The sequence below is a fragment of the Myotis yumanensis genome, unplaced genomic scaffold (genome assembly GCF_028538775.1).
Source record: "Myotis yumanensis isolate MYYU_CA2020_CCGP unplaced genomic scaffold, mMyoYum1.0.hap1 SCAF_2, whole genome shotgun sequence".
Lineage (NCBI taxonomy): Eukaryota > Metazoa > Chordata > Mammalia > Chiroptera > Vespertilionidae > Myotis > Myotis yumanensis.
Window position 1 is genome coordinate 113,205,003 of NW_027223753.1, and position 26,951 is coordinate 113,231,953.

The 26,951-nt window shown below is 43.6% G+C and overlaps 1 protein-coding gene and 1 pseudogene across 2 annotated transcripts in view; both read left to right on the forward strand.

Moving 5' to 3' along the window:
- Window positions 1-26,951, forward strand: part of RNF13 (ring finger protein 13) — a 171,237-nt gene that overhangs the window by 46,833 nt on the left and 97,453 nt on the right. Inside the window, exon 4 of one of the 2 annotated variants that reach the window (XM_070405956.1) lies at window positions 9,241-9,366. In XM_070405956.1, coding sequence (XP_070262057.1) covers window positions 9,241-9,366 — 126 coding nt within the window. Of the gene's footprint in view, window positions 1-9,240; window positions 9,367-26,951 lie in introns of those variants that run through there. The other variant, XM_070405957.1, reaches the window with a different exon arrangement.
- LOC139004416 (inhibitor of growth protein 1 pseudogene) lies at window positions 2,881-3,841 on the forward strand (annotated as a pseudogene).

Genomic DNA, 26,951 nt, shown 5'->3' on the forward strand with positions numbered 1-26,951 from the left:
GGCCTTTAAGCCAGAGGTAAAGGGCACTCTGAGGCCAATCCTTGCCTGCCTGGGGTCTGAGGATCCTTGAGAATTTTTAAGAAAGTCTGAAGCGCCTGTACCTTCAGGCCACGTGGGGGGAGGGTTCAACATAGGGACAATCTCTGCTGTCCCTCCAGCCCTCACCTGGAAGTCTTACAAGTCAGTTTCTCTACGTATGTTTCTGCTACCTTTCACTACTGTTTGTTCAAAGGAGTTTAGGGTGAGTGTGGGCAACTGAGACTGTACACAGGCCCTTTAAGAGGATGCCTGGGTTTCCAGCAGCACTCTCATCTAGATAGAGTCCCTGCTGATTTTCCAAGCCAGATGTTGTAGAGACTCCTCTTCCTGGCACTGGAACCCTGGGCTCGGGAGCCCATTGTGGGACTGGGACCCCTTGCTCCTTAGGTGGGACCTCTGCAGATGAGATATCCTTCCTGATGTTTCTCAACCGTCACATGTGGTGTGGGTCTCCTCCCTTCCTACCAAATGTGGCTTCTTTATATCCTTAGTTATAGGAATTCTGTCCAGCTAATCTTTAGATGGTTTTCCAGGTTGATTGTTCTATAATTTATTTGTAATTTTGATGTGGTCATTGGAGGAAGCAAACACAGTATTTACCTATTTCACCTTGACCAGAAGCATCTATGATATCTTTTAATCAGATTTTATTATAATCTAAAATCTAACTCATTGATAAAATATATAATCTAAAAAGGTTATAAGTCTAAAATCTGATAAAATATATAACCACAAAAGATTATTGGGAAGAATTCTATCAGTGTGTAAAGATGAGATGTTACTTTGAGGTGAAAGATACTCAGTTACTGCTCTGAATAATGTTATAAATGTCATATCTAATTTACGAAGAGTTTTTTGAAAACCCTTTTTTTTGATCCAGTTAACCTTTTATTTTTTTAAAATTCTCACTGGAGGATATATTTTCATTGATTTTAGAGAGTGGAAGGGAGAGAGAGAGAAAAACACACACACATCGATGTGAGAGAGAAACATTGGCTATTCTTGCCCCAACAGGGGATCGAACCACAACCTAGATATATGGCCTGACCGGGAATCAAACCCGAAACCCTTTGGTGTATGGGACGACATTCCAACCAACTGAGCCATCTGGCCAGAGCAAGGGCTTTACTTTTTTTTTGTTTGTTAATCATCATCCGTGGGATATTTTTCCATTGATTCTTAGAGAGAGTGGAAGGGAGGAGGAGAAACAGAGAGAAACATCAATGAGAGACACATTGATTGCCTCTCCCAGGTCCCTATCCAGGGCTGGGGATCGAGCCTGCAACCGAGGTACATGCCCTTGATCGGGAATCGAACCCATGACCCTTCAGTTCGTGGGTTGACACTCTATCCACTGAGCCAAACTGGCTAGGGCAGGAGCTTAACTTTGAATTGGTCCATAACCCTCACATTTCTATCTTATTCAGTGCATTTCTTGATGTGCAAAAAGACTTGGAAGGAATGGCTGTTGGATTTGCAGATAGCATGAAGCTTGGAATGGTTAATATATTAATGTTTACCCTTGAGTCTTAAAAGATAGGTACCGAAAAGAGTAGAAATATAGCTTAGATGCAACATGTCAAAAATTTGTTGAAATAACTGATGTACTTGCCAAAAACCTAATTCGATTTTACAGGACATCAGTAGAAATATAATGTCTAGAACATGTTAAAAGAGTGATAGCTTAGGGCACCTTTCCATTTACTAGGTGGGATGCTGCCCAATTCATGAATTGTTGAATAAAGCCAGTTAGATCTTGAACTTAAAAAAAAAAAAAAGAGCAATATCTGTTGTTATATTAGTCAGGTCATTTATAGTACTATGGTCAGTTTTTGGTACCCAACTGAAATACAGTAAAGTTTAAGAACCAAGACAAACACCACTTTTTCTGTTACTGCCTCCCATAGAGCAGATTTGCTCTGTTCTATGCAGTTGTACTATATGTTGCTTATTCTTTGTTGTTTTCTTCTCTTATTGGGTCTGTTAGTTCTTTTCAGATATTACTAGGGTAGGGCCTCAGTCTTACCCATCCTAGTACTTCAACAGAGCCCTCATGAAATGCAGCCAGTGTATGCAGAGCATAGTGTTACAGGAACTTACTATGCTATGAATTATAGTTAAAGGATATTTTGCTTCATAAGAGGAGCATAATGTCCAATTATTTGTAAACTAGAGGCCCGGTGCACAGATTCATGCACTGATGGGGTCCCTCACACCTGTGCACTATCGGGGCTGAGGAGGGACCTCAGGAGGACTCCAGTGCATGTCCGGCCCATTGCTCCCAATCCCGATCAGCCAGACCCCAACAGCAAGCTAACCTACTGGTTGGAGTGTCTACCCCCTGGTGGTCAGTGCATGTCATGGAATGGTCCAATGGTCGAATGATTGCTTAGGCTTTTCTATATATAGATAAGGAATTAAATGTATCCTGTATATGAAAGTTACTGGTAGATTTTTAAAGAATGATCTAATAAAGAATTAGAGAAAAAGGCAGTGGATATTTTTAGCATTCTAGGAACTTATTGATATAAATAAAATCATCTGGGGGTTTTCCATGTTGGACAAGTATGGCTGGTGGGCAGCGCTCTTGGTTGGCCTGGCCCCGGCCCCTGCGCCTGGGAGCGTATCTGCACGCCCACCCAGTGCCTGAGGCGAGGAGCACTGGCCCGGCCCACCTGCACCTGTGCCAGGCGGCATGGTCACAGACATAGCCAGGTGGAGTGAGCAGGAGGGGGGATGCTGGTGGGCGGGAGGTTTGCATTTTGCAAGGCTGGGCTCCGAGGGGGCAGGGGCTGGAGGAAGCAGAAAGCCATGCAGAGTGGCTGGGGATCTCGGTGAACCATGGAGTCCTGCCAACGGGAGCAGATCCACCTGGTGAACTATGTGGAGGGCTACCTGGACTCCATCGGGTCTCTGCCTTTCGATTTGGAGAGAAACGTATTTCTGGTGCGGGAGATTGATGCGAAATACCAAGAAATCCTGAAGGAACTAGATGAGTATTATGAGAAGTTTAAACAGGAGACGGAGAGCAACCAGAATAGTATAGTGTTGCACTGCATTCAGAGAGCCCTGATCTGGAGCCAGGACCTGGGAGACGAGAAGATCCAGATTGAGAGTCAGATGGTGGAGTTGGTGGAGAACAGGATCTGGACAGTCACGTGGAACTCTTTGAGGAACTCCAAGAGGTCAATGACACCACTGGCCACAGTGGCAAAGCCGGCCAGGATAAGTCCAAGAATGAGACAATCACACAGGCAGAAAAGCCCAATAACAAGAGGTCTCTGAGACAGTGCAACAATGAAAATTGGGAGAATGCAGCCAATAATCAGGACCATGATGACATCGCCTCAGGAACGCCTAAGGAGAAGAAAGCAAACCAAAGCAGAGAGGGAAGCATCCCCTGCAGACTTTCCCATCAACCCGAACGAGCCCATGTAATGTCTGTGCAATCCGGTCTTCTATGGAGAAATGATCAGCTGTGACAATGACGAGTGCCCCATCGAGTGGTTCCACTTCTCCGGTGTAGGACTGAATCATAAACCTAAGGGCAAGTGATACTGTCCCAGATGTTTAGGGGAGAACAAGAAAACCATGGACAAAGCCCTGGAGAAATCCAAAAAGAAGAGGGCTTATAACAGGTAGTTGGTGGACCTTGCTGAACAGGGAGGAGAACTAAGCCAGTGTATTTATTACATTGCCACCTTTGGTGAGGTGCAGAGTGTACAATGTATATTTTTAAAGAATGTTAGAAAAGGAGCCATTCCTTTTGTAGGGATGGCAGTGATTCTCTGCCTTTTGTTTTCGTTGGCACACATGTGTAACAAGAAAGTGTCTATGGATCAACATTTTAGAAATGGCAAATATAGGTTTGAATTAAACACTCAAAAAAAAATCATCTGTCTCACAGTAGGAAAATGATAGCTGATAACATCTGATTGATCAGTATAACTCTTGGTCTAGGTTTGATTGTAAAAATTATGACAGAAAGGTTATCTTTTTTCTTTTTTATCCTCACCTGAGGATATGTTTTTATTGATTTTACAGAGAGAGGAAGGGTGAGAGAGAGAGAGAGAGAGAGAAACATTGATTGGTTGCCTCCCATGCACACCCTCACTGGGGATCAAACCCACAACCAAGATATGTGCCCTGACCAGGCGGGAATCAAACCTGCAACCTTTGGTATATGGGATGATGCTTTAACAACTGAGCCACCCACCTGGCCAGGGCATAAGGTTGACATCTTCATCATTTGAAGTATTTGTATAAAATTTTGGAATCAGCCTTAATTTCCCGTTAGACTAACATTTTTGCTTGTTCATTGTTGTAAATGTCCATTCCTCTTCTTGTTGTCCATTTTGCTCTTCACCCACTTTTTTTTTTATCTTGTGGAGGCAGTATAGCATAGTGGTTGAGAACATAGCATCTGGAGTCAGACTTTCTGGGGATTGCATTATGTGTAACCTTGAGTAGGTTACCTTTTTTGAGACTTAGATGATTCCTCATCTTTAAAATAGGGATGATAATAATAATAGTAATTATCTCATAGGGTTGCAAAGATGAACTGAATTAGAACATTTAAAAGGTATAGTGCTTGACACAGAGTACTGAGTGCCATGGCTCACCAAATGTTAACTGTTTGATGTTACTGCAGTTATTAATTCATGACTTCAGGTATTCACTGAGACACCAGTTTATCACTTCTCCTCTTCCTGCTTTTACTTTTTTTTAAAAAAAATATGTTTTTATTGATTTCAGAGAGGAAGGGAGAGGAAGAGAGAGAAATAGAAACCTCAGTAATGAGAGAGAATCATCAATTGGCTGCCTCCTGCACGCCCTCTACTGAGGATTGAGCCTGCAACCCAGGCATGTGCTGAGACCCAGAATCTAACCGTGACCTCCTGGTTCATAGGTCAACGCTCAATCACTGAGCAACACTTACAGCCCTGCTTTTACTTTTTAAAAAATCCTCACCCAGTGATATTTCCTCATTGATTTTAGACAGAGTAGAAGGGAGGGAGGGGTGGCGGGAGAGAGAGAGAGAGAGAGAGAGAGAGAGAGAGAGAGAGAGAGAGAGAGAAAGAGAAAGAGAGAGAGAGAGAGAGAGAGAAACATTGATGTTAGACACATCGATTGATTGCCTCCTGCACTCGGCCTGACCAGGGTCGAGCATTGAGCGTGCAACCAAAGTATGTGCCTTTGACGGGGAATCAAACCAGAAACCCTCCAGTCTGTGCGCTGACGCTCTTAACCACAGAGCCAAACCAGTCAGGGCCCTGCTTTTACTTTTATACTCTAATGAAGGCAAAGATGCTTAGCTACCTTGCTTTTAGCATTTTTATTGACACTATCACTATATATTCTTCATTTTACTCATTACATAGTTTGACATTCAGTGAAACCTGAAGTCTACTTTTCAGGCTGAAACAGTCTTTTAAACAAAACCACTTCATTGAATTATCTCTTTATGACTTTATTAACCAGTGTAATTTATCAACAAAAGTAATTTTCCCTAATGTTTACCCCAAAATATTGCAATTCTGAAAACCCTCTGAAGCACTAAAGCAAAATTATATTTGTATGATTTTTATATTTATATTGTTTCAGTTGAAAAGTGTAACCCAAATTACCTTGGAAAACTGCTTGGTGGTATTTACTAAAGCTTAATACCCTATGATCCTGCTGGATAGCCTATGGTTCTATTTCAGTGCACATACTTCACAGACATATACATGTGTTCATGAAAAGACTTGTACTAGAATGTTTATAACAGCACTATTTGCAATAACCTAGAAATTACCCAAATGCTCATCAACTCTAGAATAAGTTCTGGCATACTCACAGAATGTAATACTACATAGAAATGAAAATGAAAAAATTTACTAAGTATATCTCAACAGCATGGTTGGTTAACAGTAGAATGAATCTCACAAATATGGCACTGAGAGAAAGAAATCTAAAAGGGCATTTACTGTACTGTATGGTTCTGTTTCTGTTACGTGTCAAATTGAGCCAAAATGAATCTATGCTCTTAGATGTTTCTGCAGTGACATTGGGGATTGGGTTGGGGAGCAGTGAATGAATGGCAGGGAGCATGAAGGGAACTTCTGGAATGCTGTTCATGTTCTATGTCCTGATTCAGGTATGTCAGAAAACACATCAAGTTGAAAAATCACATTTTGTGCACTTTGCTTTATGTATAGTCATAAATGCTTTTTAAAAACCAACATAATATACTGTAAACTTACTGCATTATGCAGTTGATGATAATTGAGGTGCCAGTATACATGCACTATGTTTGTCCAGAACTTTGTTTAATCATCACAGAATTATAATAGCAAAGAGAAGGTGGGCATCTAGTTTCTGAGTATCCTAGGCATTGGTAGTTTTTTTCGGTTTCCTATGTATTGGCATAAAGGACCCCCTTTAGAAGGTAGAGATGAGGAGGGTTCTTGATCGTGGAGCAAGTATCCTTTTAATAAGGGATTGGCCCTAGAGGGTGACTCTAGACATGTGGATCTGGCTTAAGGCAGCATCTTCTTGGCCACTCTTATTCAAAGGGCTCATTATCACCCTACCTCAGAGACTTCGTGGATCAATGAAAGTAAATTTGCATTAGTTTTAAGTAACTCACCTCTGAGGGAAGAATAGGAATTAGTAAGCTATTTTAGGAAGTTATTCTTTTTTAGCATAATCATCAGGAAAGATAATGTTTAATAATTTAAGAGTTGTTTTTTAAAATTCAATTTTTCACTAATGCTAGTTTTTTGTACTTTTAGGTTATGTGTATTTTTATAAATTTTAAGTTTGAAAGTAATACATGCTGCCCTGACTGGATGCTCATTTGGTTGGAGCATCGTCCCATACACGAAAAGGTCGTGAGTTCGATTCCTGGTCAGGGCACATGCCTAAGTTGTAGGTTTGTTCCCTGGCCGGGGTGCGTACATGAAGTGGCCGATCAATGCTTCTCTTTAACATTGATGGTTCTCTTTCTCTCTCTCTTCCTTCCTCTCTTTCTTAAAAAATAAAAATAAAAAAAAATCAGTAAAAACATTCTTGAGTGAGGGTTAAAAATATAATAAAATAAAAAAATAACACATGCTTGGCATAACACATTTAACAATATAGAAATGATTAAAAACAAATACCTTTTTTAAGAAAAAAATCTTTTGATTGATTTTAGGGAGGGGAAGGGAGAGGAAGAGAGAGAGAGAAACATCGAAGCATCAACATCCATAGGCTGCCTTCTGCACGACCCCCCCCCCCCCCCCCCCGCCCCCACCCCACTGGGGATTGATCCTGCAACCTGGGCATGTGGCCTGACTGGAATCAAACCTGAGACCTCCTGGTACATGGGTCGACACTTAACCATTGAGTCACACTGGGGCAAAAGCAAAGACCACTTGCAGACCCTTTTTTTTTGTCTGTACATATAAATTTATTAATTCTAAGATGCATTTCAGCCCTGGCCTGATAGCTCAATTGGCTGGAGTGTTGTCCTTATACACCAAAAAGTTGTGGGTTTGATTTCTGGCCCGGGCACATACCTAGATTTCGGGTTCTATCCCCAGTGGGGGCATCAATGGGAGGCAACTTTCTCACATGGATGTTTCTCTCTCTTCACCTTCCCCTTTTCTTCCTCCCTTTCTCTCTCTGAAACAATAGAAAAACCAACATATCCTCAGGGAGGGTTAAAAAAAAGCATTTTCTTACCCCATGTTTTAACATCTCTGACATTGGGAAGTCTTTCAATTGATGTCCATCAGGTGGCAGTCATGATGGACCTGTCATCACCAGGGAATTTGGCCGTAGCTGCTCATGTTTTTTTCACTTCAGTTTAGTTATATGCCTTAATAGTACAGATTCATTTTAATTGCTGTTGTAAGTATCTTGAACTGTATGTACTATGTGATTTGGCATTAAAGCAAAAAGTTTGTGTAAATTTAACATGAGGATGTAAATTTAACATGAGTGAACTAAGTATTCATTGGAATGATAACCACAGTTCTAGTAAAAACCAAATGCTTTATGGAATCAAGAAGGGCAACTATTCTATGAGTAAATAAAGGTATGCTGCATTTTATTCCTGAAATGTGCAAAAACATTCCCTATCACAAGCTAAGCAATGAAACTTAAGGCAGGAGGAATTACCAAATTCTGTGGAATAGATGGTTGGTGTGACTGCTAGACCATAGAGATTATTATTAAGGCAATGTGTCATAGGTTTAATTGTTTCATTTCTTTTTATAAATGGATTTAATGAATTTGATCATCTTTATGAGTTTATTGTGTTTTATATCTGTTGACATAGTCATTTGGTTTTTCTGTTTTAATCTATTAATATAACATTAATATGTATCAAACATTTATTAATATATATTAATATAATGTAACATTTAATATTAATAACATTTATTATACTAATGTTACTTTTTTATTAATACATTTTCTGATGTCAAACCATCTTGTAGTTTTGGAAAAGTAACTTGCTATTTTCTTTTTAAGTTAATAATTATCTTGTGAATATCTTTCCAATTTAATGTATATGCATTTAATTGTCTAATCATCATAGAATGACTAAATGACTTTTTAATGACTTCATTATTTTTTGTTGTATGAATATATTATAATTTTTAAATGGCTGCCTTATTGATGTGCATGTTTTTAAATTTTTGCTATTAAAAACGTAGCAGGAACCATTTTTCTACATATGCCTTTGCTAATTGAGGTTAGTGTTTCTATAGACTAAATTTCTAGAAATTCTGTTCATTTTCATTGTTTGATAACAAAATAAATTTTAGAGTTGATTTTAAATAAATAAATAAATAAATGATGAGACTATACAAAAAGTTAATTTTAAAAAAGTATTTGCTTTGTTTTAGAAATGTCAGTCATTGTTGTGAAATATACCAAGATGCTAATAGTGATTGTCTTGGGGTAATGGGTTTCTTTGTGACATTTTAAAAAATGTTAATTGCAAAAACAGATCTTACTTAAAAAATCTAAATGCTTATGAAACTAAACACTACTTAGAAGTTCCGGGATTGTGAGCAGTTGGGGCATAGGAGCTGTTGTTTTGCCAGATAATTCATCTAGCATAATGCAAAACACATGAAAAAAATTCAAAACATGTTTATAGAAGCAAGTTGAATTGATTTTTTTTGGTTTACCAGAGAAAAAATTTACTACCAATTCTTTTTTCAGGGTTTTTTGATTAACTCAAAACCAGAGAATGCCTGTGAACCAATAGTGCCTCCACCACTAAAAGACAATTCATCGGGAACTTTCATCGTGTTAATTAGAAGACTTGATTGTAATTTTGATATAAAGGTAATGTTTGCTTTTTAATTTTTTGTTTCTGTTTGCTTAATTAGTATCTTAAGTACTCCCTTGCTTCAGAAAGGATTTAAGTAAGTTTACATAATTCACTCAGATTAAAAAATGAAAGAAGTGAGGACAAAAGGAAAATGAGATGGTGAAGATAAAAAATACAGGAGCAAGTTTACATAAGTCATTCATTTGCTACAGAATTTATTCTAACCTTTTAGCAGCCAGTACAAAGAGGAAGCCACCATCGGTTTCATGATTCACAGTTTTTGTAAGATTGACAACAAACACATTGCCTAAGATATAAATAATTACTGTTCTAAGAATTTCCACGTGGTTGTTGGGCATCTTTGAACTACAGTTGAATAGTTGAATCTTGCTTGATCTAATCTAGGAATGGAAATGTTATCCATTAGTTTTATGTCTTCACCCTTCTACTACACCTATATCTGTCTCTGTGTTGACATTGGGATTTCTCAGTGTAATAAGCTGATTCTGTTACCTGTATAAAGTTTGTCTCCCCAGAGTGGGTTAAGCTGGCATTTCAGATAGTGAAACAGTTTGTCATAGAACTTCCCTCACTATCATCAGTGCTACTCTAGAGATGTGGTTTTATGATACTTTTAATACTGTTTTTACAAATCTGTTTTTGGACTATGCCTGAATTTTGTCTCTACTCATGAAAGAAATAACACCTCCACAGTAAACTTATTAAAGCAATAAAAAAATAATAACTGTGTTATTTGGGGTTTGAAAATGTAGAGCACTTTGTAAGTAATAGGTATTGTTATATTGTATACTAGAAGCCCGGGGCATAAATTCATGCACGGGTACGGTCCCTTGGCCTGGCTGGTGATCGAGGCCTATGGGGAGGCCAGCTGGCCGGGGGGTAGGGACCTTAGGAGGTTGGCTGTGGGAGCACACTGACCACCAGGGGGCAGCACCTACATTGAGCATCTGCCCCCTGGTGGTCAGTGCGCATCACAGTGACTGGTCAATCCGTCATTCAGTTGTAACGGTCGCTTAGGCTTTTATATATATAGACTAGTGGTCCGGTGCACGAAATTCGTGCACGGGAGGAGGGTGTCCCTCAGCCCAGCCTGCACCCTCTCCAATCTCGGACCCTTTGGGGGATGTCGACTGCTGGTTTAGGCCTGATCCCAGGATGTCCGACTGCTGGGATCGGGCCTAACCCGGCAGTTGGACATCCCTTTCACAATCCTGGACCGCTGTCTCCTAACCACTCACCTGCGTGCCTGCCTGATTGCCCCTAACTGCTTCAGCCTGCCAGCCTGATCGCCCCCTAACAGCTCCCCTGCTGGCCTGATTGACGCCTAACTACTCCCCTGCCGGCCTAATCATCCCCAACTGCCCTCCCCTACTGGCCCGATCACCCCCAAGGCTTTTATTAGTATAGATATGACCCTTCACAGAAAATTTCACTAACCCTGCTTTACAATAAGGGATTGACGATTGAATCATTGGGGCCAGGCACCAAGATTTCCTTTCTCTGAATAGTGGAGGGAATAATTATCTTGTCTTTAAATTGCCCTGAACATCAAATGAGATAATGACTTAGAAAAGCATAAAAGCACCATATAAAGACAACTGTCTTATATACTGAAAAGACAATAAAGTGGTAAAATGAAAAACACTATTTTTATTCTCCCCCTTCCTTCCTTTACAACCTTTATTTAAACTTTGAAATTTAGAAAAATTTCACTCCTATTTTCATTTCTTTACATTCAATATTATTTTGTATTAGTTTCAGGTTTATTAGTTACAGAATAGTGGTTAGACAATCATATACTTTACAAAGTGTTCCCCGATATTTCCAGTACCCACCTGGCTTCATACCGTCATTACAACACTGTTGACTCTATTCCCTATTTAAGTGACAATAGGTTTACAGGTTCCTTCCAACCTTTCTTTTGTGTTGCCCGCCCTTCCTTTTCTTTCTCAGGTCTTCCCTCATTTTCTTTATATAGGATTTCCATTGGCCCTCAAAGCTCAGTGAAGGCACTGGGACACGCTTTACATATTTTACAGACCAGGAAACTGAGGCCAATTCCAGTTGGCTATGGAACTGGACTCCTGGCGCAGGGAGCCCTCACAGCCTGCTCTCCACCTTTCCTAAGGGACAGCCAGGGCAAACAGAACAAACCTCCCCATGAGGCTTCCAAGCCTCATTCTCAAGCACCTCTTCATCATGGATGCTCCAAATTCTTTCCTCTCCCCCGCCCCACCCCCATTCTTTACTGCCCCCCCTTCTGGGGAGCAGGTGGTAGGCTTGCACTCACTGTGCAGGTGTGCACCCCCATGGGGTGGGCGAGAACTGGGGGCGGGGCAGGTGCAGGCTTGTTTTTGGGCCAAGGCGGGAGCAGGAGTCCTGGCCTCTCAAGTGTGCAGGACGCGGGGAGGCCCGGTCAGCACCGGGAGCTTCACCAAACCGCCGCAGTGGGGTACCCAGCATGGGGCGCTCCTCCACTGAGGTGGCGCCGCCCCTCCACTCCGCCTCAGGGCTGCGAGTCTGTGCCCCTCTGCCTGGGCGTCCTTCCACACCTGCAGTCATCCCTGCAGTCATCGCCTCTTGTTTCCTGCCTATTGGGGCCAATACAGAACCTCACTCTCTGCAGGCGAGGCAGATCCCTGCCCGCCAGCACCCTGCCCAGGCCTGAGCCCCCACTAGTGCACCCCACCTTGGCGCCGCTCTGCGCTCCTTGGGCCGCCCGCCTGCTGGCCAGCTGCTTCCCCCAAGCCATGGCGCTTGCCCAGGATCGCCCATCAGGCGGAGGCCTGTGCGCGCGCCTGCAGACCCCATGGCCGCGGCTCCTGGCAGGGGCTTTGCCAAAGGTTCCTCTACTTTCAAGCTCTCTCCTCAGACTCCCAGGAGCTTGGCTCCCGCAGCCCAGCCCTTCCCTGGCTCCCTGCAGCCCCGCTCTACTCAGCTCTCCTGCTGCCCACCTGTCAGGAAGCTGCCAGGAGCCTTGCTGCAGACAGTGTGGTTCTGGGGCAGGGGCTGGGGTGTGGGGAGCAGCTCCAGGAAAGTTTAGTAAACCCCAGGCCCCCAGCCCCTCCTTGAGCGGAGCCCAGGGCAGGCTGGGGGTCTGGGTCCAAACACTGCAGCTGCGGAGGCCCCACCCGCCCAGGGCCACACACAGGGGTCCTGGCTGGGGGCGTGGTTTAGGCGGTTTGTTCACACCGCCAAGCCCCCCTCCCCCCCCCTCCCCCCCCCCCCCTGCTGCCCAGGTCGCACACAGGGGTCCCGGCTGGGGGAGTGGTTTAGGTGGCTGTTTGAGCCGCCAAGCCCCCCCCACCCCCGCCACTCAGGGCCGCACGCTGGGGTCCTGGCTGGCATTGGGGCTTAGGCGCCACGCGGGCCCTCCCTGACTGCAGTATGCAAATTAGCTGCCATCTTGGCTTGCAATTAATTTGCATATCACCCTGATTAGCCAATGGGAAGGGTAGCGGTCGTACGCTAATTACCATGTTTCTCTTTTATTAGTGTAGATTAGTTCCAAATCTAAACTCTCAATTGCCTTTAAATGGGAAATAAGTTAGAGCTTGAAGTCACATGTAGATTTACTGCTCTTCAGAGTCCTTATCTACACTAATAAAAGAGAAACATGGTAATTAGCGTACGACTGCTACCCTTCCCATTGGCTAATCAGCATATCCTTATGCAAATTAACTGTCAGCTAAGATGGCGGCCGGCAGCCATGCACTGAAGCGAACAGGGAGGCTTGCTTGCTTCAGTGATGGCGAACTCCAACGTTCCCCGCCTGAATTGCCGGCCTCTCAGCTGCAACTCTAAGCAACTATGTAGCAAATATAGAAGCTAAACAAAACCCCAGAAACCGGCTTTCAGTCAGCCGGGCTTCAGCCAGCCTGACCGCAACATTGTATCAAATACAGAAGGTAAAGGCCAGAGCCGAGGCCTCAGAGCTAAAGCTGGCCCAGAATAGAAAAAAAAAAAAAGAAAAAAAGGAGCAGTTGGGAGCTTCAGTCACCCGCCAACCTGAAAATGGCCCTCAGCCCCTCACCCAGACTGGCCAGGCACCCCAGTGGGGACCCCCACCCTGATCCAGGACACCCTTCAGGGCAAACCAGCCAGCCCCTACCCATGCACCAGGCCTCTATTCTATATAGTAAAAGGGTAATACGCCTCCCGGCACCGGCATCAGCGTGACAGGGGTCAGCGCCCAAACCCCCTGATCGCCCTGCAGCTCTGTGAGTGACAGGGGATGGGGCCACAACCTCCCTATCCACCCTGCTCTGTTTGTGACAGGGGAAGGCGCCCCAACCCCCTGATCAGTCCTGCTCTATGCCTGATAGGGGGGAGCTCCCCAATCCCCTGATCGCCCTGCAGCTCTGTGTGTGACAGGGGGGAGCTCCCCAACCCCCTGATCGCCCTGTGGCTCTGTGTGTGACAGGGGGCGGGGCCACAACCTCCCTATCTGCCCTGCTCTGTTCGTGACAGGGGAAGGCGCCCCAACCCCCTGATCAGCCCTGCTCTGTGCCTGATAGGGGGGAGCTCCCCAATCCCCTGATCGCTCTGCGGCTCTGTGTTTGACAGGGTAGAGCCATAACCTCTCCATCGGCCCTGCCCTGAGTGTGACAGTGGTGGCGCCCCAACCCCCTGATTGGCCCTGTTCTATGGGTGATAGAGGGTGGTGCCTCAACCCCCCTCCACGGGCCTTGCTCTGTGTGTGACAGGGTAGAGCCATAACCTCCCCATTGGCCCTGTCCTGAGTGTGACAGGGTGGTGCCCCAACTCCCCTATTGGCCCTACTCTGTGAGTGACAGGGGGAGCTCCTCAACCCCCTGATTGGCCCTGCTCTGTGCATGACAGGGGGGAGCTCCTCAACCCCCTGATTGGCCCTGCTCTGTGCATGACAGGGGGGAGCTCCTCAACCCCCTGATTGGCCCTGCTCTGTGTGTGACAGGGTACGGAGCCCCAACCCCCCTGATGGGCCCTGCTCTGTGAGTGACAGGGGGCAGTGCTCCAACCCCCTGATCGGCCCTGCTCTGTGAATGACAGGGGGCAGCGCCCCAACCCCCTGATTGGCCCTGCTCTGTGAGTGACAGGGGGCAGTGCCCCAACCCCCTGATCGGCCCTGCTCTGTGCGTGACAGGGGGTGGCGCTGCAACCTCCCCATCGACCCTGCCTTGAGTGTGACAGGGGGCGGTGCCCCAACCCCCCAATCGGCCCTACCCTGAGCGTGACTGAGGGTGGCATCGCAACCTCCCTATCCGCTCTGCTCTGTGCATGACGGGGCAGCGCCCCAACTCCCCAATCGGCCCTGTTTTGAGCCTGACCAGGGGCTGCACCTAGGGATTGGGCGTGCCCTCTGCCACCCGGGAGGAGGCCTAAGCCAGCAGGTCGTTATCTCCCGAGGGGTCCCAGACTGCGAGAGGGCACAGGCCGGGCTGAGGCCCCCCCCCCCCCCCCCGAGTGCACAAACTTTTGTGTACCGAGCCTCTAGTCTATACTAATAAAAGACTAATACGCTAATTAGACTGGAAGACCTTCTGGGAAACGTTCCGAACATCCTTCCAGACAAAGCCATGGTGGCGGGGCCGAGGCAGAGGCAGTTAGGGGAGAACAGGCCAGCAGAAGGGGGCAGTTGGTGGCGAGCTGGCTGGCGGGGGGGCAGTTGGGGGCAGTTGGGGGTGAGCAGACCGGTGGGGTGCATAGTTGGGGGCGAGCAGGCAGGCAGGGAACGCAGTTGGGGGTGATCAGGCCGGCAGGGGGGGCAGTTGGGGGCGAGTAGGCTGGTGGAGAGGCAGTTGGGGGCAATCAGGCCAGTAGGGGGACAGTTGGGGGTGATCAGGCTGGTGGGGGTGCAGTTGGGGGTGAGCAGGCCAGCAATGGGGGGCAGTTGGGTGTGAGCAGGCCAGCCGGGGGGGCAGTTGGGGGCGATCAGGCTGGCAGGGCGGGGCTGTTGGGGCTGAGGTGGCCACCGGGGGGGCAGTTTGTGCTAGCAGTCTGGTGGGGGGGCAGTTGGGGACGAGCAGGCCGGCAAGGGGGTCATTGGGGACAATCAGGCCAGAAGGGGGGGCAGTTGGGGGTGAGTAGGCCAGCGGGGGGGGTCAGTAGGGTACGAGCAGGCCGGCGGGGGAGCAGTTGGGGGCAAGCATGCCAGTGGGGGGGTAGTTGGGGGCGAGTAGGCCGGTGGGGGGGCAGTTGGTGCGAGCAGGCCGGCGGTGGTGGGGGCAGTTGGATGCGAGCAGGCTGGTGCCGGGGGCATTTGGGGGCCATCAGGCCAGCAGTGGGGGCAGTTGGTGGCTATCAGGCTAGCATCGGGGAGGCAGTTAGGGGTAATCAGGTTGGCATGGGGAGCAGTTAGGGGTGATCAGGCTGGAAGGGGGGCAATTTGGGGTGATGAGGCTGGCAGGTAGAGTGGTTAGGGGCGATCAGGCAGGCCGGCCAAGTGAGCGGTTAGGAGCCAGTGGTCCCAAATTGTGAGAGGGATGTTTGACCAGCAGTTGGACATCCCCCAAGGGGTCCCAGATTGGAGACGGTGCAGGTTAGGCTGAGGGACCCCCCTTCCCCCATGCATGAATTTTGTGCACCGGGCCACTAGTCTATAATAATAATAGCATAATATGCTATTTAGAATGGATGTCCTTCCAGACAACCTTCCGGATGAAGCCGGGGCTGCAAGGGAAGCCCTGGTCCTGGTTGCCTGACGGTGGCCAGAGTGTAGCCAGGGTCCCAGGTGCCTGCCAACAGCCAGAGGGAAGCCCGGGTCCTGGTTGCTGGAGGGAAGCCTGGGTCTCGGGTGCCAGAGGGAAGCTGGTGCTGGAAGCCAGGGGATGGAAGGCCCACTCTTGCACAAATTTCGTGCATCAGGCCTCTAGTGTTGTTTATAATAATTTGACCTTAAACCACTTTAAGATTTGATTCAGAACTAAGCTATAATAATTCCAGATTCTTGAATATTCCAGAATATTATTTCATTAATTTTTGCCTCTAAAAAATTAAAAGTAAACTGCCACTTCCAAGGTTTATTACATTATTGTGCTATGCAATGTTTGGCTCAGTTCAGTCTTTGGTAACTAGAAATCAGAATACCTTTGTTTTTATTTTTTATAACTTTCCTTTTTAGATGGGGATGAGAGGGAAATACTGTCATTTAATATTTATTTGTGTTTTCCATAAGAAGTAAATTCATATATATTGCTTTTGAGAGGAAGGGAGAAGGAGAGAGAGATAGAAACCTCAATGATGAGAGAGAATCATTGATTGGCTTGCCTCCTGCATGCTCCCACTGGGGATCAAGCCTCAGGTGCTGTGACGGGGAATCAAACTGTAACATCCTGGCTCATGGTTGATGCTCAACTACTGAGCCATACTGGACAGGCAAATATTTATTTTTGTGGGTGAACATAACCCAGGAATGAATAAGTAGGCTTGTGAGTCTTTCGTGGATCCTCACCATGCATCTGAGTGCTTTTCATGGAGTTTTATGATTTAAGATTCCATCTCAGCTCTTTTTTTCACTTCCTGCCTACTTGAAGTCTCTCAGCCCGCTGTGCCATGCTGACTACACCTTTGTGCCTTTACACGTACTATTTTCTCTGTTCAAGGTCTCTGCCCAAAATGATCTTTACCCCTCTATTTCTGTTTATTTCATCATGTAAGTGCCAGCTGAGGATGTTAACTCCTCCGGAAGCCTACTTTTCTTTCTACCCTCTTTGGCAGAATGAATCATTCCAGCTTAGTGTACCATCCTTCTACTTTGTAAATACCTTCTTATTGCTCTTTATCACATTATTATTTTTTATTGTATATATTTCATTCACTTATATGAGCTTAGTATATTTAGAGTTCATGTTTTAATTATATTTATATATCTAATTTGTGTCATAGTGCATGGTAGGAGAGCAATAAAGATTTTTAAATCAAACTATGTTTTATAGTAGTAAGCCTCCTACTTATGTGTATAATGTACTAGTGGCCCGGTGTACAGATTCATACACATTGAAAGGAAATTAATTAGAAGAAAATATTTTAATATCGCTATTTGCCCTTTCCCTATAATAGAAGTGTCAACCAAATTCACGATCAACAACGACAGATCGAAACACACGCATGCGATTGGCGCCAACAAGAGCTTTATATGTATCAAGCATGTGCAAGTTAACTTAGCCTTTTATATATATAGAATAAACTTGCTTAATTAGACCTGATTTCTGATGTAGCTAAACTTTTTCTAGCCCAGTGAAGCACCCCAACTTCTCTTTCAGGTGATTGTCAGCAACACAGCAGTAAGTATCAACATGAAGCAGATTATTATTGTAGATCATGCAGGGAGAGCAAAGCATAAAATATTTAACTGCAGCAGTGTTTGACTATATTCTGTGCAGTGAGAAAACCTGAAGTCATTTTTAAGGTCCACCATTTCTTACTTCTTTTCAGTCGGGTCAAGTTTCTAAGCTTTCTAAATCTCCGTTTTCCAGCTAATGAAAAGAAAATAGATTCCACTGAGTCTCCTATCTACCTACTTCAGGACTTGTGTGAGGATGAAATGGGATGAGGCACGGGAAAACACTTCACAGACATCTGGTTAAAGTGTAACATGTTTCCACCTGTCTATAAAGCAATTTGTGTTCCTGGGCTGAAGATACTGCAAGGAGGCTAGTCGCTAGGGAGAGGAAGCTGGGCTTTGCTATGTGACATCATTACCTGGTGCCCACAGCGACCGTTTCCAAGCTGGGCTGGGCTGTGGGCTGCATTTTGCGCCATGGGGTCTTGGCAATATAGGCTGCGATTTGGTGGGGTGTTGCTCTGGGGTGGTGGTGGGGCCTGTGTCCCACTTGGGGGAAGCCGAGTGTTACTTTGTGGGCCCCAGGTCCATGGTGCCATATATTGTTAAACTGGAGGCCTGGTGCATGACATTCATGCACTGGGTGGGGGCCTCAGCCTGACCTGCGCCCTCTCGCAGTGTGGGACCCCTCGGGGGATGTCCGACTGCCATAGAGGTGAGAGAGCCTCCCTCCACCGCCGCTGCATTCGCCAGCTGTGAGCCTGGCTTCTGGCTGATTGGTGCTCTCCCTGTGGGAGCACACTGACCACCAGGGGGCAGCTCCTGCGTTGAGCCTCTGCCTCCTGGTGGTCAATGCACGTCATAGCAACCGGTCGTTCCACCATTCAGTCGATTTGCATATTAGGGTTTTATTATATAGGATGGCCTGTCGCTGGGGAGAGGAAGCTAGGCGTTGTTATGTGGCATCATTATCCTGAGCCTACAGTAACCGTTTCCGGGCTGAGCTGGGCTGTGGGCTGCATTTTGCACTATCGGGTCTTGGCAGCGTAGGCTGCGATTTGGTGGGCTGTCACTCGGGGTAGTGGCGGGGTCTGTGTCCCACTTGGGGGAAGCCGAGTGTTGCTTTGTGGGTGCCAGGTCTGCAGTGCCATTTCTCTGTAAATGGCCAGTGTGCGTCACGGCAGCTCCTGTGTTGAGTATCTGTCCCCCGGTGCTGAGTGTGTATCATAGTGACCAGTTGGTCGGTCAGACACTTAACATATTATCCTTTTATATATATTGATTCTTTAAAAACATGTACTTGTAAAAAACATGTAGAAACATTTCAATTTGAGGATTCTCATCTTAGAAAGGGAAATGTTAAAAAATTTCTTATTATCCCTCATTGTGTAGTACTATTGGTGTAAAATTGATTAAAGGTAGTGATGGCAAAGATCTGACTATAATAGGCTGGGAAGTCTCATAGTCTGCTGTCTGCAAGCTGAAGAACCAGGAAAGCCAGTAATATCCAGTAATATAATTCAGTCTGAATTCAAAGACCTGACAACCAGGGTGCTGATGGTGTTAAGTCCTAGAATCCAAAGGCCCAAGAATTATGATTTAGCTATTAACTCTAGCTCATCTCAAGCAAGAGATAGATTTTGCCCTCTGTTTTTTGTTATATTTGGGCCCTCCATGAATTGGATCATGATTACTGAAAAATAATGAAAATCTCATCCCAAAGAAAATTTTCCTTCTAAGGTTGCTCAGTGGATAAGCTATTAACTTTATTAGCTATAATCTTCAGATCAGAAATCTATGCCTATGTTTTCTGGGCATTCAAATCGATGATTATATATAGTTTTATATTAGGTACTTAATAAAAGTGCATGAATTCGTGCACCAGTGGGGTCCCTCGGCCTGGCCAGCAGGATTGGGCCAAAACCAGCTCTCCAACATTCCCCAAGGGGTCCCGGATTGTGAGAGGGCACAGGTCAGGCCAAGGGACCCCACCAGTGCATGATCGGGGCCAGGGAGGGACGCGGGAGGTTGGCCAGCCGGGGAGGGACTGCAGGTGGGCTCCAGGGCATGTCCCTAATTCAGTCCCAATCGGCTGGACCCCAGCAGCAAGCTAACCTATCAGTCAGAGCGTCTGCCCCCTGGTGGTCAGTGCACATGATAGCAACTGGTTGACTGGTCGACTCTCTGCCCCCGGTGGTCAGTGCTCATCATGGCGAGTGGTTGAGCGGCCTTAGCATATCATTAGCATATTATGCTTTGATTGGTTGAACTGCCGACTGGTCGACTGGACACTTAGCATATTAGGCTTTTATTATATAGGATGTTACCGAAGCTAATTACTTACAATTTAGATATAGTACTTTTTTCTGAGTTGCAAATAAATAGCTCTTTGTGGATAATAAATAATGATTCACTTATATATAGCCACAATTTTATTTTATTTTATTGTTTAAAGTATTACAAATAGTATTACATATGTCTCCTTTTTTCCCCATTGACCTTCCCCCAGCCTCTCCTACCCCCCTCCCGCACATGCCCTTACCCCATGCCCCCAGTGTCTTGTGTCCGTTGGTTATGCTTATATGCATGCATACTATAGCCACAATTTTATATGAATGCATTGACTTAAGAAGAGAGAAAAATAATTCGTTTCCTTTTTCCTGATGTAGCAAACTGGGATTGAGTACTGAGAAAAGGTTAATTCCACTACATAGAGAATGCCACAGTTGACATAGTTACAAGGTCATTTTTTTGCCATGCTTCCTATCTAAAGTGACACCTAAATTATGTTAGACAAATGAGAATTGGCTCTTTCTTGCAAAGTTTTCCTTGGAGAGAGGAACCCTTTCCATTAAACACAGCAGAAAAGAAAACAAGAAAGAAATACAATTTTATCAATCTCAAATGATTAATGGTGTTCCAGGGTTTTACTTTTTGTAAATTCTTTAGATTTTCTTTGAAGATGATTATTGTACTGTAAATAAACTGAGACACCTCTTATTTCTTCCATAAAAGTTAATGAAGTGAGAGTTGTGTGCTAAAATAACAAAAATAGCAGATTAAAACTCTTTCAAGCCCTGGCTTGTGTGGCTCTGTTGGTTGAGCATCCTCCCATGCACCAAAAGGTCACAGGTTCAATTCCCAGTCAGAGCACATGGTTAGGTTGTGGGCTCGATCCCCAGTAGGGGTCATGCAGGAGGCAGCCGATCAATATTTCTCTCTCTCTCTCCCTCTCTCCCTCTCCTTTCCTCTCTCTCTAAAATCAATTAAAACATTAAAAAAACAAACAAACCCATTATTCCAAGTGTTATGTTAGTTAGAGATAGCAGAGATAGCCAAATAAGACAGTGGACATATAGTTAATTTTTGGAGGGTAGGAAATTGCATTGTTTGTAACATTCTAAAATAAAAAGAGCACTTTTAAAATATTTTGTTGGGAGAAGCACATATGACCTTTTTAATGTGAAAAGTCACAGCAAAACGCTTATTTAGAAATAGTATTTGGCTATGTGGAATGTCCAGAAGGCCAGTAAGAACTATTGATTACACGCCAACTGTTATCCTGAAAACAATCGCTTTTACTTACACTGAGAAGAACTATCCTCTGAAAAATAAAGCTCTTTAGAGGAAAAGCAAAACAATGTTATTTTGTTTATCTTTGTACAACGCTGTTCTTTATGTGACAAAATATAAGTATTTGGAAATGTTAGGTTTGGGTGAGTGTTTGAAGTTAAAAGCATTCTGGCTCTTTGATAAATAAATTAAGGGTATATCAAATATTTTAATTAGTAAAATGACTTTTTAGCATTCTGAGGCAGAGAGTTCTCAGAAAACTTGTGTAAATGTTCCAGTGAGAAATATGCCTTTTTAAAAAAATATATATTTTATTGATTTTTTACAGAGAGGAAGGGAGAGGGATAGAGAGTTAGAAACATCGATGAGAGAGAAACATTGATCATCTGCCTCCTGCACACCCCTTACTTGGGATGTGCCCGCAACCAAGGTACATGCCCTTGACTGGAATCAAACCTGGGACCCTTCAGTCCCCAGGCCGATGGTCTATCCACTGAGCCAAACCAGTCAGGGCGAGAAATATGCCTTTTAAAAAATTTTGTAAAAATGTCTGGTTCTTTCAAGAACATCCTATCTAATAATAGCCAAAGATTGAAATTGACCATACCTTCACTACACCTCCCATTGGCTAATCAGCGAGATATGCAAATTAACTACCAACAAAGATGGCAGCTAATTTGCATACTGAAGGCAGATCCTGCTGCGCCGCCCAGCGTGAGATCCTGGCCTGCTGTGTGCAGGGGAGGGGTAGAAGGGGCGGGCAGGGCAGGCGGCAGCTCAGATCACCCTGCTGCCCGCCCCAGCACGGGATCCGGGCCTGCAGTATCTTGGGCGGGGTGGGCGGGGTGGGCGGGACAGGGTGCAGAGTGATCCGAGCTGCCGCTCGCCCCAGCGTGGGATCCGAGCCTGTCGTGTCTTGGGCGGGGTGGGCGGGGCGGGTGGGGCGAGCGGCAGCACGAGATCTGAGTGGCAGCTTGCCCCAGCGTGGGATCCGGGCCTGCCATCTGCCACCAGGGGAGACGGGGCAGACACTGAGGGATTGGGCGTGCCATCTGCCACCCGGGGAGCGGCCCTAAGCCAGCAGGTGGTTATCTCCCGAGGGGGTCCCAGACTGTGAGAGGGCACAGGTTGGGCTGAGGGAACCCCCTCCCCTGCCAGTGCACAAATTTTTGTGCACGGGCCTTCTAGTTAGAATAATAAAACAGAATCCTAACTGGATTGCAGAATAAACAATATTGGACCCTTCTGTTGCCTTCATGTGCATTTCACTTAATATTCTGGGGTATTTCTAAGTCTAGATATTCATTTGTTCCACAAACATTTTTCTTTAGGTCCAAATGTTATGTGAGAATTTTAAAATATTGCCATAAGCTTTTTGTGGATTATTTGGATGATAAAGTCATAATAGTAAATAAATTTTTTATTTTGCAAAATTTTGTTCTTCTTACAAAATAGTCCTTCAGTTTTTCTTTCTAGGATTACCTTTCATTATGCTATCTCAGGCCTCCTGGCTGATAAATTACATGGTATTTCCAGAATTTCACTTTTATTTTAGTAGTACTGAGTAGATATGACCTGAGTAGAAATTAGCCTCTCCAAATAATCTAAAAGTCATTTAATGTCATTACTTAATTTTTCTTACTCTTTTCTATATTCCTACAAAGTAAGGTATAGCGTTTGTTATTAATCTACTTCAGAATTATGTTTAAAAGATTCTGCTAAAAGAATGTGTCCAAGGATACTTGGTGGATTGAATGGTTTCTACCCATATATGGTGCAAACAGCTTTGTACTACTAGTTACTTAATTTACTCATTTGTTTTTTCCACCCTTTAATTGATAAACATATCTGTGTTTTAATAATTAGGTGTCTTTATCCACAAATTTATTCAATATTCAAACAACAGAGGAAAATTCTTCTTTCTTTTTAACCAGGAAAGTAATATGCTGTGTGTGTGTGGGTACGTTTTGACTAATTACCTTCTTGTGTTTTGAAACATAGCACAAACAGAAAAAGTAGTTATAATGTATGTATGTATGTATTTATGTATTTATGTACAATTTAAATGATAGTAAAATGAATATTGGAGTTCTCACTACTCTGCTTAAGAGACACCTGCTACATATTAGGAAGGAAAAATGCTAAAAAACAGTAAATTACATATACTTTACCCTAACCCAATGAAGCAATGTTATTCCAGTAACTTTATTTATTTATTTATTTTAAGTATATTTTTATTGATTTCAGAGAGGAAGGGAGAGGGAGAGAAAGAAACATCAATGATGCAAGAGAATCATCGATCAGCTGCCTCCTGCAGGCCCCACACTGGGGATCTAGCCTGCAACCTGGGCATGTGCCCTGATCACCAGAAATCGAACTGTGATCTCATGGTTCATAGGTCTCATAGGTCAACACTCAACCACTGAGCCATGCCAGCCAGGCCAGGTAACTATTTACATATCTCTTCTCCACACATTCTTTTGCTTCAAAATCAGGATATTCAGATTACTCAGATACCTATAAATGATGAATGGTCAATTAAGAAGGAAAGATGGGATCTAAAGGAAGAGGGAAAGGTGGCTGATATCATTGATCTTCTATTAATAAGAATGAAAGGTCATTAGAGCCTAATACTGTCTTCTCTGGAGTAGTTGCTCTCAACATGGCCTCCAGTGATACGAAAATAATGTGAGGAAAGAATGGTGTTGGAATGGGATTTAATCTTGGCAGTTGTCTCAAGTTGCTAGAACTGCCCAAATGCAGTGTGTATAGCCAGGATGGCTAGAAGAGGCCAGGCCCCCAAACCACCCAGTATCTGTGTTATGCTGTGTGTGTGGGGGTGCGTTTTGACTAATTACCTTTTTGTGTTTTGAAACATAGCACAAACAGAAAAAGTAGTTATAATGTATGTATGTATGTATGTACAATTTAAATGATAGTAAAATGAATATTGGAGTTCTCACTACTCTGCTTAAGAGACACCTGCTACTTATTAATGTTAATTAAAGTTAACTACTTCAACCAGACCAAATTAAAGACTTTATTAGGTGAATACCTTTTAGATTTTATTGATACATGGACCATATTAAACTAGTAGTAACATCTGATTTTCATGAAGGAGTTTCCTATTTGTAACATTTTTACAATAATTTCAAATGTTTTAATAAAGTGATGTTAAGTGTACCATAAAGTGGTTGCTTATTAAAGCAACTCATTTGATCTGTCTTGTGTTTGAAAAAGCTTGTGATGAGAAAGGTTTTTTGCTGAGGTCAGAGCAAACCTCAGCAGTACAGTGCATTTCCTGTTTCTTCATGTAGATTCTTTTCTTTCTGATCCATATGTATTTTCTTTCCCTCTCTCTTGGTTGTAGCCTAGCAAATGCATGGATATATCTTTACTTATTTCAGCTGCTTTGGAGTTGAACTTTTAGTACAGTGCCTAGACCACCAAAATTAATAGGCAGGGAGGCGTATAAGAGGTCTGTCATGGTAGTGCTGAGCATCACAATTCTCATTGTAATTGTTCCATCAGTTATTTTTCAAATGCAATATGAGTTCTTGTCATTACTTGGAAATTCCCAATAGGCTGATAGCAAGTTCAGAGAGTAATTCCTTTGCTGCAAAACAAGTTCTTCCATCAAGCTTAATTTACAGTTGTGGATGGGTTGAAATGTGTGTTAGGATGAGAAATAATTAAGATATGGTTGGACATGAATCCTATAAATGTCCAAAAAATGTGAACTTAAGAGTCTTCATTTTAATATACACAGGGAACTAGAGAATGTTGTATGGATTCCTTTGTTAAACTTAAATTGCAATTCTGAATATTAAACATTTAGGCAGCTTTTAACTAATGTATTTATTTTAATTGATAGCTCATTGTAAAGTAAAAGTTTTTTTAAAAGCATCTTTACTTCAGACTAATAACAAACATCAGAAATATAAAGGTTTATTTATTTATTTTTATTGTCACTGAGGAAAAAACGGATTATTTTTAGTTTTAAATCTTTAGGACTAATCATGTGCCAGATACAATATTAAAAAGTCATTGGAAACATCCACATTCAAAGATCTACAAACTAATAACTTTGATTTTGTGATGGTATGTTGCAGAATATTATTGTTGCAGTAAGTGGAAAAGTACCAATCTCTTTTCTGATTGCAGACAACCTACAGAACATTAAGAACTCCTTATATGAGTGGGTTTCAAACTTTTTGACTGAAGTCCACAGGAAGACATTTGTTTTTACTCATGCCCCAATATATCACAACACACAGACTATAATAAAGTTTTATGAAACAGTAATTTCCTGTAATACTTATGATACCGTGGTATACGAATGTTTCTTTTACTTAGAAGTACACCAAGGTCCATTGAGTTATTTTATTACCCATAATTTTCACCACCCATATATTTAAAGATTGCTTTCCCATGTACCAAAGACTGACTTTTAAATGCTGCTACTGAAACATAACTTAAAGTCTTAATTGATTTTTAAAGTTTCAAGAATTCTAGCTTCTGTTTTCTGCTATAGTTGAAACAAATAACTATGCATACAAATATAGATTTTGCTGGCCTTAACAAAATTTTTTATGAAACTAATAAATTCAGCTTACCTCCAAGCCTAAATAAATGTATACAGTTGTAAAGTGTTATTTGTTAAATGCTTAATATTCTCAGAACATCACCTAAAATAATGGAAGAAAACACACCTTTATACCACCATAATAAATGTCAAAAAGCTTCATCATTAAAGTCATGTATTTTTTCTTGTAACTTTTATGTACTTAGTTTCTTTTAAGTTTAAAAATCATAGGGTTACTTCTTTGTTTTTTACAAGGGTACAGTGAGGTTGGAATGACTACTAGTAGTCTACCTGTGGTAAGCACAGAGAGAGAGGAAGTGATATTTGATGTGTAACATTAAGGAGAAAAACTAACTGGCTAAGGGCTGGTGAAGAATGTTCATGATCCCCAAGTCAAATTACATTTGGTGCCATTGACTTTAGAAAACTGAGGAAATGCAAAATATTTCAGTAAAATTTTTATCCACAATGACTGAAGTAAAATTTTTGGTGTCCTTGTTTGGGGGAACTAACCAACAGATAAAAAGAAAATTTATTTTTTTGTGGCATATATATTGCTGGGTAGGGCTGGATAGACAGGTACCTTAGTTATGATTTAGTTTCATTAAACAGGTATTTATGTGAGAGAGATTCTTCTAGGCTTGAGATATATATAAATAAGTTAGTTCCTGAGGAAACCAAGATGGCGGCCTAGGTAAACACTGGAAATTGCTGCCTTGCACAACCACTTCAAAAATACAACTAAAAGCCAAAATAGATATCATCTAGAACCACAGGAAGGCTGGCGGAGTGGAAATTCTACAACGAGAAGGAAAGAGAAAAGCACACTGAGACTTAGAGGAGGTGCGGAAGTAAAGTGCAGAGGTACGGAGGCGCATGTGGAAAGGGCTGGCAACTGAGGACATGGTTGTCTTTTTCAATCCGGAGGGAGTCTCAAGCTCCCGACTGCTCTGAACTCTAGTTCTGGGCGAGTCTCTGGGGACCCAGATTCATACGGGGAGAAACCGGACTGTCTGGCATTGGTTGGAACTCAAGGGCGGCTTTCTCTCAGAGGTGCTTGCAGCGATTACCAGGACACTGAGCCGTGGGCCTCTTAGGGTAGGACTGAGGAGCAGCCATAGCTACTTGCTCCGCCCTGTTGACCCTGTGAGACCCCG